General features: G+C 36.2%; 3 protein-coding genes across 3 annotated transcripts; 2 read left to right on the top strand and 1 right to left on the bottom strand.

The window, feature by feature from the left end:
- On the top strand, window positions 1-5,164 carry LOC141646699 (uncharacterized). The gene is made up of 2 exons (XM_074454604.1): window positions 1-217; window positions 4,884-5,164. The coding sequence occupies exons 1-2, from the start codon at window positions 44-46 to the stop codon at window positions 4,953-4,955; spliced, it is 246 nt and encodes an 81-aa protein (XP_074310705.1). The 5' UTR covers window positions 1-43; the 3' UTR covers window positions 4,956-5,164.
- A 1,147-nt stretch (window positions 5,165-6,311) lies between these two features.
- Window positions 6,312-6,986, top strand: LOC141646511 (uncharacterized). Its single transcript, XM_074454382.1, has one exon. The coding sequence runs from the start codon at window positions 6,312-6,314 to the stop codon at window positions 6,984-6,986; it is 675 nt and encodes a 224-aa protein (XP_074310483.1).
- Window positions 6,987-9,703: 2,717 nt separating this feature from the next.
- On the bottom strand, window positions 9,704-11,650 carry LOC141646698 (putative pentatricopeptide repeat-containing protein At5g40405). Its single transcript, XM_074454603.1, has one exon. It carries the CDS (start codon window positions 11,603-11,605, stop codon window positions 9,995-9,997), a length of 1,611 nt encoding a protein of 536 aa, XP_074310704.1. The 5' UTR covers window positions 11,606-11,650; the 3' UTR covers window positions 9,704-9,994.
- Between the last annotated feature and the right edge of the window lie 5,570 nt (window positions 11,651-17,220).

Below are 17,220 nucleotides of genomic sequence, written 5' to 3'. Positions count from 1 at the left end.
TAATAACAAGTGAAACAAGAAAGAAAGAAAGAAAGAAAGAAAAATGAGAGGGAGAGGAGGAGGAGGAGTTGGTGGTTCAAGGCGACAACAACAGCAACAACAACAATCATGGTTATCAACACTTGTTGACTCTATTTTCTCCTTTGTTCGTGCTGCTGAATTCGAGATCCTTTTCGTTGTCTTCTTCCTCATTGCTTTTCTCATCTTCAAAGATCTCGTATGCCCCCTTCCTTTCCCTCTTTTTTTTTTTTTTTTTAAACGGTTTCGGATGATGATTCATGTTAGCGACCCCATTTTATTATGTTGTCGGATGATGATTCATGTTAGCGACCCTAATTATAGTTTGTGAGGCGGGTTTATACTAATATTGTATTAAACGGATTACTATATTGGTTTAAAAGGATCACAAACTCTTAGAAGTAGTTACAAAAATCCGTTTTACTCAAGAATTTGTGTTTTGCAAATTAGTTTGGGTAATTTTACAAATGATGGGTTATGCCCAATTAGTCATTTTGGTGCTTGGTGAGTTTATAATGCCCAATTAGTCATTTAAAATCCGTTTTACAGAAGAATTTGTGTTTCGCAAATTAGTTTGGTTAATTCATACGAGTAGTTTACAAATGACGGGTTATCTTTGGGTTACAATTGTCGGGGCCAATTAGTCAATTTGGTGCTTGGTGACTATATAATGCCCAATTAGTCATTTACAAAAAATCCGTTCTTCAGAAGAATTTGTGTTTTGCAAATTAGTTTGGGTAATTGTACAAATGATGTGTTATCTTTGGGTAATTATTGAAATGCCCAATTAGTCATTTTGGTGCTTGGTGACTATTTAATGCCCAATTAGTCATTTAAAATCCGTTTTACAGAAGAATTTGTGTTTCGCAAATTATTTTGGGTAATTCATAATTGTACAAATGACGGGTTATCTTTGGATTACAATTGTAGTGGCCAATTAGTCATACTGGTGCTTGGTAACTATATATTGGCCAATTAGTCATTTACAAAAAAATCCGTTCTTCAGAAGAGTTTGTGTTTTGCAAATTAGTTTGGGTAATTGTACAAAATGGGTTATGTTTGGGTAACAATTGTAGTGCCCAATTAGTCATTTTGGTGCTTGGTGACTTTATAATGCGCAATTAGTCATTTACAAATAATCCGTTTTACAGAAGAATTTGTGTTTCGCAAATTAGGTTGGGTAATTCATAGATTACAAATGACGGGTTATCTTTGGGTTACAATTGTCGTGGCCAATTAGTCAATTTGGTGCTTGGTGACTATATAATGCCCAATTAGTCATTTACAAAAAATCCGTTCTTCAGAAGAATTTGTGTTTTGCAAATTAGTTTGGGTAATTGTACAAATGATGTGTTATCTTTGGGTAACAATTGAAATGCCCAATTAGTCATTCTGGTGCTTGGTCACTAAATAATGACCAATTAGTGATGTTGAAATGATCATAATTTCATTATTTATTCGGGGAATTTGTAAACTAGAAAAATGGATGCTAAGTTAGTCAAATTGTGGAAAGAGTGATCACGACTTTGTTATTTATTTGTGGCGATTGTGTAAATGAAGGGTGATTTTTTGGGTGTAACGCCACCGGTGGTATTGAACTCTCTAAATCGTGTATGTGAGACGGTGGTGTTGAAACTTTGTAACACCTCTTGGTGCCCTATCATTGTCGATTTCTGAATTCTAAAGATGATGCCCATTTAGTCTCAACAGTGCTTGTTGACTATATAATGCTCAATTAGTAACTAATTGGAGATAGAGTGATTATGAGATTTTTTAATTTGGGGTAATTGTGAAAATGATGGGTGATAATAGTTCAGAATTGGAAAACAATGCCCAATTAGTCATGTTCATTTGTGACCCATAAATGAATTGTTTTCCATAGCTTGATCATAAAATGCTAAATTAGTCATATTGTGCAAAGGGTGATCATGACTTCGTTATTTTTTTGGGGCGATTTTATAAATGAAGGCTGATTGTGTGGGTGTAGTGCCGCCCGATGGCATTGTGTTTCAAACTTTCAGACCACCCTTTCACATGTAGTCATCTGTAGAATCAATGTGCATGTGAGAGGGTGGTACAAAACATCATTGTCCATTTCAGAATTCGGAAGGTAATACCCAATTTTTCTTATGGGTGCTTGCTGACTATACAATGCCCAGTTAATCAGGTTGGGGGTAGAGTGATCGTGATTGTATTTTTTATTTTGTGTAATTGTGAAAATAATGGGCGACAGTAGTTCAGAATCGGAAAATAATGCCCAATTTTAGTCTTGTTGATTTGAGACTATATAATGCAATGTTTTCCAGACTTTGCTTGTATTGTGGTTTCTTCCTTTTGATTGTTGAAGTGGGTTCTTGCGTTGTTTCTAGGATAGCTTTTTGGAGAGCATTCGAACAGTACTAGTAATGTCTTGGTTGGGGCATTTTAATCTGTTCATCAAGTGTTGGATCGTTGGTGTGAATTTTTGTTTTTGTGATTAGCCACTTACTGCTTTGTATTAATTAGTCAAACCACAGAATGCAAAGTATGCTTAATGCTAATGGTTGATGTATGGGGTTTGTTCTTTGCTTGGCGAAGTGGTTTTTGTGTGTGTCACTTGGATAGCAGTCAAATGTTACTAGTTCTGTATTGGTCTAGACTCTAGACCAGGTCATTTGTTGTACTCGTCAATTTGTCGGTGATTTTCGTTGCTTTTGTGCTGTTTTTTTTTTCTTCCTTGGAGTAACATATGCCATGTAGTGGTACCCTCCTCTACCTAGTCAACGGAAAAAAAGTTCTGTTTCTTTCTTTTTTATTCCCTCGATTTCTCCCTAATCTTAAGTCTTAGCCGTGTGCTCTGTAAGGTCACGTCTGTTGAGGTTTTTTTTGTGTAAATTGGAAAATGCATCAATCTCATTGTACTGCAGCCAAATGAGATTTTGTGTGTGTTTCACTGTAACGTACTAACGAGTTGGTAAAAGGGCGGGGCGGTGGGTTAACTGTATTTCGTTGTAGTAATATTGCCCCTTGTCTACTCTCCTCATAGCTTGAGTAGTACTTTGGCAGCCGTTTCTTCTAGTACTTGGTTGCCTAGCCCCTTAGTCATTGCCTGGATTGTGCCATTCAAACTGCATTTGATCTTGTTTTAGTATTAGTGGCCCGTTATTAGAGCTTGTATGAGTTTTATCTTGAGCAAAATCATCATTCCATCGAAATGGCGAGTTCCCCACAACTCCGCAAGCTTTTCTGAGAAACCTAGCAATTCTGTACTTATTTTTCTTCTGCAATTGCTATATGAGAAAGTGTTGTTGACGTTACAAATCTTCTTTTCTTTTAGAAGTCTTTGATATTCTCCACAACCTTCATGCATTATTCTCAACTCTTGTTTGTGTTAACTGTAATGCCGATTGCTTCGTTTGTGTGATGGAGTGGGGTCTGTGTCAAGCAGTAGCAAAGGCTTAAGTGTAAGCTATATTGATATTGCTCCTGATCTCCCATTTACTGATTAGCGCTTTATGTTAACCTTATTCAACAGACTATCGACTCTTATTTCCTTTACTCCTGAACTAACCCTTTGTTTCAATGGAGAAATTTGGAGGAGAAGGGAGGGGCGAACAACTTTGTTTGGATTGTAAGCTGCATTTCCCTACAAGCCAAATTAAAATTTTCCAGCTTTAAAACGCCATACCCACATTTTCCCTCCTCTTCTCTCCTCCATCCCACAATTGTATCCAAACAAACCCATAGCAATACAAATTGTCATGAAGGGGGTGTATCTCTGCGGCCGATTCTCCTGATAAGCAACCCATGTGTTTGGCTGTTTGAGCAAAAATCACTGAAATGTAGCTGATTGGAATACTAGTCAGTAAAGCTGTCTAGATCCTACTGATATTGTGTTCTCTTGCAGCTGCTAGTTGGTGATTTTTGGCTGAAAATGTGACCGTAATTTGAAGTGTTTAGCACCTGATGGTTTAGTTTTATGTTATCTGCTGAAGTGGTTTATTTTAATATCATTGAAATTCTTTTTAGTTGGGGTTAAGTTTCATGAGTAGCTTGGTATGGGTAGGAACGTCATGTGCAGCAGTGATCTTTCTATTTCGATTCTTCACTTCCACTGCCATGACCTCTCATGTATGACACGAGACTTAAGGATATGAGAATGGAATCCTTTCCTTACACTTCCTAATTCAACCCTCCTTCGCTAAGACATAAAAGGAGGCTGACATTGTAAAAATCGAGCAAGAGACCAAAACTAGAAGCGGTTAGTATATATTAGATGATTTAAACCTCATAGCACAAACAACATTCTATTATTTCTATATCACTTCAAATCTCTTAAACATTTCATGCTTTTTATTTCTCTTGTTTTCAAGGCGAATCAATTAAAGGACTCCTCCCAAGTTTGGTTGTTTCGTTCGCAGGGGTCACTGTATATTTTTCGTTTATGCCTATTGGGTATATTGGTATCTAAAATCAGATTCTCCGAATGTGGTACACAGTCTATCTGGTCCTACAAAATCAGTGTGTGGTTGCTGAATTCATAGACTTTAGGTCTTGTTGTTGTTGGTTTGAGGATCTGAAATTTCTTGATCATGGTACAAGTGAATGGCAGCCATAAAGAATGTTAGAATGGTATTGCATTTATATTCCCTTCCAGTACGTCACCACCGACGGATAAATAGCACAGTTCTTGCATACTTGCATGATATATGCCCCACTATATTAATGTACTGATGCTGATAATTCAGCTATACCCCAGTTACATGTTTATGTTCTGCTACGATATGAAATGTACTGATAAAACAGGACTTGATGGGCATTCCGTCTCATTTGTGAAATTGTTACATCCAGATACACTGTCTGACGATTCTTCTCGATTTCTGCAGACATCAAGACCCGAGTACAATCAAATATTGGTGAAGAAACCCGGAGGACATGATGGGTGGCCTTTCGGCTAAGCAAACTGTTTTGTGTCGTAGGAGTACTTTGTAGCGGTGGGTGTGTCCGATTATCCTTCCTATAGGCTTCATGTTGTATGGATAAAAAAAGTTCCGTTTGAATTCAGTTGTAAAAATGTTATCTACAAGTCGGAGAAAATCACCAAAACAATGTGTTGAGAGAGATTGTTAATGAGCCTCATCAATTTTGAAAGCGGATTGTTTTTTCATATTCGAAGTTTGCTCTTTTAATATACACCGTCTTTAAATTGCCGTCTAATACACTTCTAATCTTCCTTTCTTCCTCCATCTTCTTCTCCAAATTTCCATCTAGTTGCTTTTTCAAATACAAAGGACCTTGGTGGAACATTGGCGATTTAATTAAGAGTGGAGTAAACGGTGATTTCTGAGCTGTAAATACCCAAAAGACGACGAACTAGCACTTAATACAGTACTTACCTTTAAAAAATTAGAAAACTTGTTTTACACTAATTTTTGTTTAAGACGGATAATTCGTCTTAAACATAAAACAGGTCAAATAGCATAGATAAGACAAAAGCAGAAACTCAGAAAGTCTAGATATCCGCAAAAAAAGCTTACCTTATCTATGCAAATTGATACTCCATCTAACCCGTTTTAATCGAAAGACAAATATATCTGTTATATCCGTCGTAAGAGAGACTAACCGCTTAATTTAAGGTTAGTGACCCAAAAATCACCATAAACTCCTCATTACATCCCCCCTACTACTAAGAGAATAAAATTTTTCTTAATTTTCCCTCCAAAAAACATATACCTAAATTAGGAGATAAGTATCATAAAATTATCTTTTCAATAAATATGTTTTACTTTTAATTATAACTCTAATATTTTTATTAAATTCATAATTATTATTTTTTCATTAAAATTAAATAAAGTTAGTATTAAATTATTATAAATTAAAAGTTGTTAAAAGTTTCAATAATGCAATAATTATTATTTTAGGGAATCACTTGACATCCCCTTTTTTACTAAAAAAAAAAAAAATCTCAAACTTTTTCCACCTACGTGTTAACTACTACTTACAGTACTTAGTATATTTCTCTAATTAACTACTCCCCTGATTCATTTTAATGATATTCTAATTTTGTACACAATAAAAGTAGTTATAAATATATGTTGTATAATTGAAAATAGAAAAATAACAATAGTTTAATTGTTATTTTTTCTTACGTTTCCAACTAGAAAAACCGTGCTAGCACGGGAGCTACACTAGTTACACACTAACGTGTTAAACGCGTGATACGTATATTAGTCAACACCACCACACAACCTCAAAAATTCAATCAAATCAAAATCAATTTAATCCCCAAATTTCTCAAACCTAAATCTTCAACAATGGCGATCAAGCTTTTCTCTCTCCTCATCCTCCTTCTCTTCACAACCATCGCCACCGTCTCAGCCCGACCCGGTATCCCTTTCCACCCATGTAACACCCTTATCATCTCCACCTACTCTTTCTCTCTCCGCCAACCTCAACCCCAATCCCATCTCCATCTCCATAACCCTAATTTCCCTAATCTCCCCAATTTCCCCCAATTCCGTAACCCTAACCCCGATTTCATCTTCATGGATCTCCACCCTGTTCTCCGCCACCGTCTCCGTCACCGACACCGATACTTCCTCCTTCCCACCGATCTTAGGACGACAACTCCGAAAACAGCGATAACAAATACCCAACGGAGTAGTGAAATGACGGATTTACCCTTAGGGTTTAGCTCGTTGAGGGAACGTACTAGGGATATTCTTAGTGTTGTTGCTTCGTTACTATTTGGTGCTGCGTGTGGTGCGCTTACTGCTGGTACTATGTATTTGATTTGGTCTATTTTGAATTTCCGTCATGGTGATTATCGTAATGTTGATGGGTTTTCTGATGATGATGACGATAATGATGATAATGATGATTTGTTTAACCCTAAGAAGAGTCATTATGTTGCTATTCCTGCTGCTGCTGCTGCGCCGGTGAATGAGAAGGATGCGGATGCGAAAGCGAATGCTAATGCTACTGTTTAACAGCTTATGATGAATATGAATGTTTGCAGGTTTTTAAATTGTGAGAGATAATGTGATAAAACATTATTAATTATGTTGATGATGCTTATATATTAGTATATGTTATGAATATATTGTTGATTTCGCGTAATTGTGACTTGTATGAGTTTGATTTAATAGTAGTACTTTGTTTATGTTGATTTCGTATGATTGTGAGTTTAATTGTTTGCTTGTTTTATTTCTGTGATACATATGATGTCCGGGATGAAGATTGAAACCGATTTATGAGTCTGTGTTTGTAATCTGACTGCTTAAGTATGTGAGTTAGATTGATTGTGGGGTGGGTGTGGGTGTGGGTGTGGGGGACTTCATTGTGGTGCTGAAGGTTACGAGTTTATGGTGCGGTTGTTTAAACTTATGTTGGCTGTATGGATAGATGGTTGAGTCGAGTTTATAAGAACTTTGATGTTCTAATATGGTAAGGTCTGTCTGAGGTTTACAGCAATGACGTCTAAGGATTGTTTCTTTGACGAGGTTTTTGGTGCTACAGCAATCATTTAGGGTGTGTTTGGATAACGAAAGTGGAGGGAAAGGGAGGGGAGGGGGAAGGAGGGAAAAGAAAGGGAGGCAAGGGAAGGGGAGGGCAAATGGGGAGTGGGTGTTTGGATACAATTTCCTTCCAAATCTTGCCTATTGTGGAGAGATTTTGATTTGCCTTGGAGAAGGGAAAATGGATCCCTCCAAATCTCTCCCCCTCCATTTCCCTCCACCCTTATTTGCTATCCAAACAAGGGATTTTAAATCCCCTACTCTCCCTCCCTTTCTTTTCTCTCCAAATCACTCAATCCAAACACACCCTTAGGATTTTGCTGTCGTTGTTGTTCATGTCTTTGAGTTGTGGACAGTGGATTACAGAGGATTGGACTCTCGTTTATGGAAAATCTGTATTGTTGGCTTAAAATGAATTGTCCAATGTCATACCCATTTCCGAGTGTCTAGGGTTGAGTGCTTGGTGCACCAGGTATTACAAATAGTCAGGGTAACATAAGTTGTCTGGTATTGACAAATGTGGTGCTTTGTGCCCTTCAATAAGCTTGAGGATTTAGAATTAGGCAGTTCAAGAGAGATGTGATCGGGGCTTCTGAGATTTTGGGGTTTGGTCACTCCTGTTCAGCATCTAGCTTTACCTTACCTTTGTCGAGATAGCATGTTTTTGCTGAGTAACGGGTTGGAGCAGGTAAGATGCTTATTGTTTTAATGCAGCGTATTGAAGTTTTTCTGTATATAATGTGTATGCGAAGGCTGAAGGAGGATTTACTAGTAACTCTAGTTTGAACTACATCCCAAAACCAAATAATACGGTCGTTTTTTAATTTTTTTAGTTTGTTGGGGTTTTCAAATGTGCATTATATCAGGTTCATATCTTTATTCACCTATCTAATCTTCAGTTAGCATTATACGACGGAGCATGTCTTTCGTGCTGTGTTCTGTCTTATCGGCATTATAGGTTCTATACTTCTATTACCGATATTTCTTAAATGTACATCGGGAATTATGTTGTCACTGCATTATGTAGTGGTTAGAAGTTAAAACGGAGTTTTATATTGATAATACTCCGTATGACCGTATATATTAATAGCTCAGTTTCTACCCTATTTCTTCTCTTTGGCCCTTTCTGCCTTTTCAGAAGTGTGATTATTTTCCCATGGGAGAGCATGTTTATACTGGCCAGTTGCTAAGATTCATTGACTGATACTCGTATACCTTAGTTTAGAGGCGGCAATCATTGACACGATCCGAAAACACGACACGAACCCGACACGAAGTTAGCGGGTTAGGGTCAAGACGTTGTGACCCATTTATGTTATTGGGTTGACACGACACGATACGAAACTTAAATGGGTCGGGTTAGAGTTGATGTCTTTTGACACGAACCCGACACGAATAACCCATTTATTTAAAATTGTCATAATATATTTGGCTTGAGTCAATAATTCTACAAAACAACTTAAAAATTAGCATTTTGATTCATCATTTTTGGGTTTATAAGTTATAAAGCGTAGTTCATTGAAATAGTTTATTGGGTTAAACGGGTTAAGTGGGTTAAAAATGACCTGCTTAAAGAGTGTTTCTTTGATGGTGTTGGTTACGTTTGATGTCGGGATGACTTGCTTAAGTGGGTTAAAAATGACCTGCTTAAAAATGTCTTTTGATTTTGAATGATTGCGAGTTTAATTGGTTACGTTTGATGTCGGGATGAAGACTGAAATCGATTTATGAGTGTGTGTTTGTAATCTGATTGTTGAAGTTAGTGAGATAGATTGATGGTTGTGGGTGAGGGGGTTCGGATTCTCTGTCCCATTTTAGTTTCTCATCTTGTGTAAATGTTATTTCGTGATGGTGCTGAAGTTTATGAATTGATTGATGTTGGCTGTATGAAATCATGGTTTAGTCGAGTTTATGGAGTTGCTAAGGTCGGTTTGAGCTTTGTAGCAATGATGTTTAAAGAGTGTTTCTTTGATGGTGTTGTTGGTGCTAGAGTATAAAGAATTATTTGGGATTTTGTTCTTGTTGTTGTTCATGTCTTTAAGTGTTGTGGATTTGGGAAGACGGAAATGACTGCTTGGTTCTTAAGCAATGATCCAGAAAGCATGGTAGTTTTGGCAGTGCTTAGTTTTGGCCGTTGCGATAATTATAACCTTCACAAAAATATACTGTACGAGAGTAGTAAACAAAAAAGGGGAAATCGACAATGAGGGCACGTTTCTTTGATTTCTTGGTACTAAAAAATACAGTTTATGAGGCCATGTCTGAAACAAAGATCAATCATTCATGTCCCAAATTTATTGCCAGTTCCACATAGCCAAAGACCAAAGTCGACAACTTTTATCGTTCTGCAACTGGATATGAATATAAGGAACTCTGCCAGAACAGTTCACAAATGAACTCCGTTCAAGTACAGTCCATTCGGTTTGAGCAGAAGACGATCTAACCCTGAAGCATGCAATAGTGCGCCAAGCCGGATATAGTTATAAACGGATGTCTTGAGGAGCTGGTGTAGGGTTATGATCCGACAGATTGGAGCGTAGATGCTTGTCCATTCGAAGCAAGGATAACTTGATATCTTCCATTGCCTGGTGAGATTTTTGTCCGACACCAAACTCAGAAACAACACCGTCAACTTCAATTAAGCTGCATCCTGGCACCTTTCTCACTTCGTTCTCTTCCATCGTCTCTCTTACTTTCATTACTCTATCCCATTTATTTGCCGAGGCATAAATATTTGAAAGAAGGGTATGAATTCCGCTATAGTCTAGACCTCGCTCTATCAATCGTTCGACTGTTTCTTCTCCCAATTCGACATTACCAAATACTCTACAAGCGTGTAGAAGTGCTCCCAAGACATAGGAATCGGGCATCATTGACATACTTTTCACCACTTGTACCGCTTCTTCTAACATCCCGGCTCTAGCTAGAAGATCAATTAAACATCCATAGTGCTCGACGCCTGGCTCGATCCCGTATCTATCTTTCATGCTCTCGAATATTTTTAGCCCCTCGTCGACTAATCCCATTTTGCTACAAGCCGTCAAGACACAAATGAAAGTAACTCGATTTGGGCTAACCCCTTCGTCTTGCATCCTTTGGAATAACTCGATAGCTCTACCGCTCAACCCGTGATTTGATAAACCGAATATCAAGGAACTGAAAGCAAACACATCCTTAACAGGCATGCCCTCGAACACACGACTGGCCATCTCGATACACCCACATTTCGCATACATATCAACAAGAGCCGTCCCTAACTTCAAGTCCATTCCGAGCTTATTCCTATCCACGTACGTATGAATCCAACTCCCTTGCTCGAACGCTCCAAGAGACGCACAAGCGGAGAGCGCCCCAACAAGCGAAGCATGATTAGGTCGAAAACCCGCCACCTGCATATCACTAAACATCTCCAAAGCCTCATTAAAGAACCCCATTTGAGCGTACCCAGAAATCATAGCACTCCAACAAACTACATTTCTGTCAGGCATTTCATCAAACAGTTGGCGGGCATCCGAAACTCGCCCCGCTTTCAAATACCCATTAATCACAGCAGTCCAAGAAATCACATCCTTATCCTCACTATCATCAAACAATCTCCGCGACAAATCAACCCGATCACAAACCGTATACAAATGAATCAACCCGTTTCGCACAAAATCATAACTTTCCCACCTCAATTTAACACACTGACAATGCAACATTAATCCCAAATTCAAATCACAAAGATCAACACAAACCCTAATCAAAAACGAAAAAGTAAAATTATTAGGCCAACAATTAAACCCTAACATCTTTTTATACAAAGAAATCGCGGTAATCGGTTTTTTTTTATCTAAATATATTTTGATCAAGGAATTCCACATGTAGGTTGAATGGGTGGGAGAGTGGATGAGAAGTTGGCAAGCATGAGGGAGATATAAAGGGTGGTTAGCAAAGGCGGTGATGAGCTTTCCGGTAGCGAAAACATCGTAAATAGAACCCGTGACGACGAGGCGGGAATGGAGTTGTTTGAGGTGAGGGATGGTGAGGTTTTGGTGGTTGTCAAGGAGGGAAAGGATGGTTTTTGTTGTTTTCATGTATTGGCGCTTCATTACCGGATTTTTGAAAGTTTGTTTGTTTGTTACTTAACCAAGTGAAGTATATAAGTGCACAAATTCTTACATGGGACGGTCACAAGTTTGAGACGACTTATGGCTAGATCTGGTAAGTAGGTTATTTGGATTGAGTCTTTTTGCATTGAGATATTTTGGATTGGATCATTTTCTGCTTAATAATTATCGAGTTATTTATCGGATCGGGTTATTTTTGGGTGGTGACTCACTGACTTTGAGTCGTTCTGGAACAGGATTTTGTTTAAAATAAGTTATTTTGAGTGAATTGGGGTCAACGGGGTTATTTCGGGTAACTTTAAATCAGGTCATTTCTGGTCGGGGCAGTTCGGGTCTATCGGGCCAAGTATGAGTGATGAGTCACTTTTCGAGTCTCAGATCAGTCTTATCGAGTCTAGTCACTTTTTACAGGTCTTGTTATAACCGAAAAGGACAAGGGAATGTGACTTATGAGATGTCATAAGTTTTTGACTAGAGAAAACTCTGTAGGTAAATTGAAAAACACGTTATTATACACCCAAACTAATAGACACGGGAGGATTTCGGATTTTTTTATTTTTATTTTACCAAATTATATTAAGTTATACAATAGGGTAAAGGTGATATGTACTGATGTCCTAAATGATTATGATTTATATTCCGTATGATAATATGATAAACTCGATATATTCAATAATTTATCGTATATCTTCACGTTTTGAGAATATTATGTGCATTTTTCTCATTTATATTTCTGCAATTGTTGGACAAAACAAATGAAAGAAATGATTCAGGCAAAAGGAGTAAAAAGGTTTTGTTTCAAAATGATGATTTTATATAATAATCTGAAGTGAGACCAACTAAAATGAATACGACTTAAAATAGGCTTTTTTATTAATTTAAATACCCAATACATATATTTAAGCACTCAAATAAATCCACAAATAATACTCCATGATACGTAGCCGATAGTCCGATACATTATTTAGTTGCACACAATCACACAAAGATTGTTAATTTATGGACATTTTGAGGTTCCTTTCTTCGTCTTCCAATCATTATAGCACGGACATTCTTCTTTATTACCATAGGTTCCCGAGGGTACGCATAAACACTTCTTACAACATAAGTTGCAAAAGTTCAAGCATGGGTCATGTGCCGATGCTAATGCACACCTCCTTTCACATTCTGTTGGACATTCTGTAAATTGTATGATACATATGTAAGTTATTAATTTACTCATTAATTAATAACCTAAATTAAAAATTCAAACGAATTATATAAAATGAACTGTTTTGATTTGGGTTTTTGAACATGTACCAACAATTCTTAAAATTTGAATACGTGTATATACCTTCTGAAGTGACGGATCCCTCTCCACCCGCCTAGAAATACAAAGAATTATTAGTATCATACTATCATATACAAGTATATAATTATTAAGATATGTAATATACGAAAATGTGACAGTAAGAGAAATACATAATTTAAAAAATATGAAACATGATAATAACTCACTATAATAGTTCAAAATATTGCAATTTCATCAAATTAATCAAATAATTTTAAAATTTGCAAAAAAGTGGAGTACTTACATTTGAAGAGATAAAAAGAGATAGAACTATTAGACAAAAGATGGAAATTGTTGCAAATTTTGCCATTGTTTTGCTTCCAAGAAAATGTGGTTTTTCTAATGAGATTAATTTTTAATTTGCTTAGTTGTTTATGAGTTATGAAATTTCTTCAAAACCTTCTACCTTTTTATAGTACCTCTAGTAAATAAATGTAATTAATGTTTCATGTAAATAGAGTAAATAATTTGATTAATCACCTACCATTATCTAATTCTCCGTATGATACATTTCTCGTTTACACATTTGTTCCCACTTGGAAATTGGAACATGTATGTGTCTTATTAATTAGTTTTCTTAGGATGAAATAATTTTCTTGTTCATTTAAAGAGTCTCATACGTCTATACAACAATCGTAAGGTGCAACGATTGAAAAAGTGACTATTTTTCGATAGATGGTGATTATCTTATTCTAATATGATAAATTTCTCCTTTACACATTTGTTTCCATTTTGAATATGTATGTGTCTTATTAATTAGTTTTCTTAAGATGAAATAATTTGCTTGTTCATTTAAAGTCTCTCATACGTCTATACAACAATCGTAAGGTGCAACGATTGAAAAAGTTACTATTTTACGATAAATGGTGATTATTTTATGTTATAAAATGATCAACGTTTTTTACGATTATAAGGTGATGACCATCATTTTTGAAAATCTTAGATTTTCTTTACCGCTCTCATCCGTTACCTAGTTTCCTTTCCTCAAAAAAAAAAAAACAAATTAAACTAGCCATTATTAATCATAAAATAACCATTTTTCTCCGTCGTACCATAAAATTTGGGTACACAATAATTATTGTAGGTCAAATAGATAAATATGATGGGTATTAATCATAACATCTACTTTGATTTCAATGTTAGTCATACGCTTAGGGAATGTACTTCTTAAATGCTTATGGATTAGACATGTACGTAGCATCTATTATGAATTCAAATTTTTGTAAGTCGTCTCTCTCGTAACGGGCATATTCGTTATAAACTTGTGACGGATTAAGTACTGTCCATGTTGTTAGAACTTAGAAAAGTTAAAACAAAATGTTACTTCGTAGATAGACACGTTTAGGGAATATGCCGGTCACAAATGAGAATTTGTGTTCAAATTTAGTCAAACATGTACAATGTTCTTGATTTTTGTTGATGTTCAACCTTGGATAAGTAAATTGGAGATATTTTCAAAAATGTGAAAATTTTAGTGTTATGTTTTCTTAGAGTTTGTTTGGAACTTTGGATGAACAAATGATTTTTGTTTCCGTTCCGTCTCGAACAAGACCCGAATCTTTCGATTGGAATCGGTTTGAATTGAAAAGACCGAAATACTGAAATTTGTTGATACAATCCAAACACATAATTAATTTCAAAAGGTTAGATTTCATCAACACAACATCATCTGGAATTCTAGTTATCGACTTCCATATCAACATCTTGATGCACGATGTTGAAACATGGCCCTCTTGTGTATACCTAGATTATATCTCATCAAAACTAATTAAATTAGAGAAAATGAGATAGCGTTACTCGATGACACTGTATTTTAGTACAACCCATGACATTTAATTAATAAATTACCCTAACTTTTTTTACTTCCCTCCTTGACAATTTCAAATTCAAACTATAGAGAAGGTTAGTTTAGTAATATGAGTTTATTAATTCTTAATTTTTGTATGATCTTATACTGCATAATATATTCGTAATTATGCTAACGGAAGAAGGAGAAGTAATTTTTATACTTGTATAAAAAGACTAGAAAAGAGCATTAGTTTTCATTAAAAAAACGCTCAATTAATTAAGATTGCATAAGATACGAGAAAACAACGAGTCATAATGAGAAGGACAAAAAACATAAAAGTTCTGAAATACTTGGAAAATAGAACAAATTTGCCTATACATTCGTCAACATACATTTCATATTTTTCGAAAATATATCACACAATTTTGAATATAAAAATGCGAATATTCAAGTACTCGTATAGTCGTATATAGAAGTAGTGTTGATTGTGTTGAAGAAACAGTCCTTAAGAGTCGGCCTGGATAACACAAAGTTGAAGTTATTAGTACACAATAATCAATTATTCTCTTCGTCCAGACTCCTAATTATTCATTTACCTTTTTTTTTTATTAAGGTATATCATATTATGAATAAAAGGTAAGCAAATGTCGAAGATAAGAATACAAAATTAGACGTACCGTCTTCACAAAGACTCCAATGGAATGAAGATAACGTCCCGGAGCTCCAAAAAAGCCGATAATAGGACCAACAGACGGGTCATCAGGAGATTTGAAGGTCTTAACGTTCTTGCAACCCTTCAACCAACCATATGGCCCGTATCCATTCGGAACCAAATTGGTATGAATATAGAGTTGTGCCACAGTTGTACGATTTTCATCCCCGTCGTAGTCGCCATATGATCCACTTATTTGTGTTATATGTTCCGAGTTTTGCAAACGTACCTAGATATAGTCATATAGATATAAATATACATGCGCTATCGGAAAACTAGTTTTACAAAAAAATACACGGGTCGGTTTTAAATTATCATCTACTGACCTTATATGAATATTAGATATAATATTTATTTTATCAACAATTAAATTAAAAAAATATGAATTGAAAGTAGCTTAGATAATTGACATTGAATTAAATTGAAATCTAGTAATAATGAATTAAATAAATTATCCAAACACTTGTAGAGAATTTGTTGAAATTAATTGTCGTTAAGATCATGGATAGGCCTCACATTAAAAAAATTACTTTTTTACTCCTAAAATCAACAGCCAATCACAATTCTCCAAAAAAAACTTGGCTTTTATATTTTGTAGATGCTGCAATATTACATACAAAGATGAGAAGTTTACAGTTTGATGGGCATGAGATACCACATTGATTTAGACGTGCCAGATTGATCCACGATTTCGAAACCAATGCCATTAACAATAGGCAAAAGTTAAAAACCACCCCGGGGGCGTTTGTTTAGCACCAAAATCTCTGACAAACTGATTTTATTATTTACCAATTGTGCCCCTAGATTTATTCTAGAATCCTATCTCCATACACTTCTTGTTCCCGTTTTCTCTCTAACCACTTACTTTGTTTCTATCTTCAATCTTTCTCTTCATATTCCCAACATTGTAAATTGCTTCATTTTGAGTTTCTTCCATCAAAATCGTAATGCATTAATTATGATTTTTCATTATATTGTGATCTTGATCCATCATTTTTTTGAATGAATATTATACCACAACCATAATCCTCTTTAAACCCATTTTCGAAAAGGGTTCACCATTTCCCTCCTAGGGTGTCTTTTGTTCGGGATCCGGCGGCGAAGCCGTCGGTGTCATACAGAAAAGGGTTTAAGGTTCGATTTTCCGGCACCGCGTGTGGTGCCGGAAAATCGAACCTTAAACCCTTTTATCGGAAATTTTCAGGTATTAAGGTGGCGATTTGATTTAATGGGTTGTTTATTTGTGTTTGTGGTAATTTTTTATGGGTGAAATGAGTTGTAGGGCTCGGGTTTTGCGAGAGGTTTTGGGTGGCCAGGGATGAGTATCGTTGTAGAGCAAGGGGGGTGGTTGTCGTCGGAAACAGGCTGTCAGGGAAGTGAGATTTTGGTGGCGATGGGTACTGGTTGGGATGGAGGCCTAGAGGGTGGTGGTGGTGGTGGTGGTGGTGGTGGCTGGGATTGGTGGAGTGTGACGGGGTTGATTGGGACGGGGTAGGGACCTATAATCTTAGTAGTGCTAAAATCCTTACAGCTTAATGTATGTAATAACGCTAAAATGGATATTATCCACTGCCCCGGGGGCATTCGTTATCAAGATCATATTACCGGCTGAAACGATAAAAGTTCCGAGTCTATCGGTTTTATCAAGGACGAAAGTTGAAGGTCGTTGAGGGTCTAGGACGACCATATGGCCCGTATTATGCAAAAAACTGTGTCTGAGGGATATAATAATACATTATACATGTATTAAAAAATATTAGGGCCGT

The sequence above is a fragment of the Silene latifolia genome, chromosome 3 (genome assembly GCF_048544455.1).
Source record: "Silene latifolia isolate original U9 population chromosome 3, ASM4854445v1, whole genome shotgun sequence".
In the NCBI taxonomy this organism is placed as follows: domain Eukaryota; kingdom Viridiplantae; phylum Streptophyta; class Magnoliopsida; order Caryophyllales; family Caryophyllaceae; genus Silene; species Silene latifolia.
Note: the sequence above shows the minus strand (reverse complement) of the source record. Positions and strands in the feature narration are given on the sequence as shown.

Bases quoted from the DNA above. Each gene is read 5' to 3' on its own strand.
- LOC141646699 (XM_074454604.1), top strand. From the start codon at position 44: ATGAGAGGGAGAGGAGGAGGAGGAGTTGGTGGTTCAAGGCGACAACAA. The intron at 218-4,883 runs GTATGCCCCCTT...CGATTTCTGCAG, and splicing joins TTCTCATCTTCAAAGATCTC to ACATCAAGACCCGAGTACAA.
- LOC141646511 (XM_074454382.1), top strand. From the start codon at position 6,312: ATGGCGATCAAGCTTTTCTCTCTCCTCATCCTCCTTCTCTTCACAACC.
- LOC141646698 (XM_074454603.1), bottom strand. From the start codon at position 11,605: ATGAAGCGCCAATACATGAAAACAACAAAAACCATCCTTTCCCTCCTT.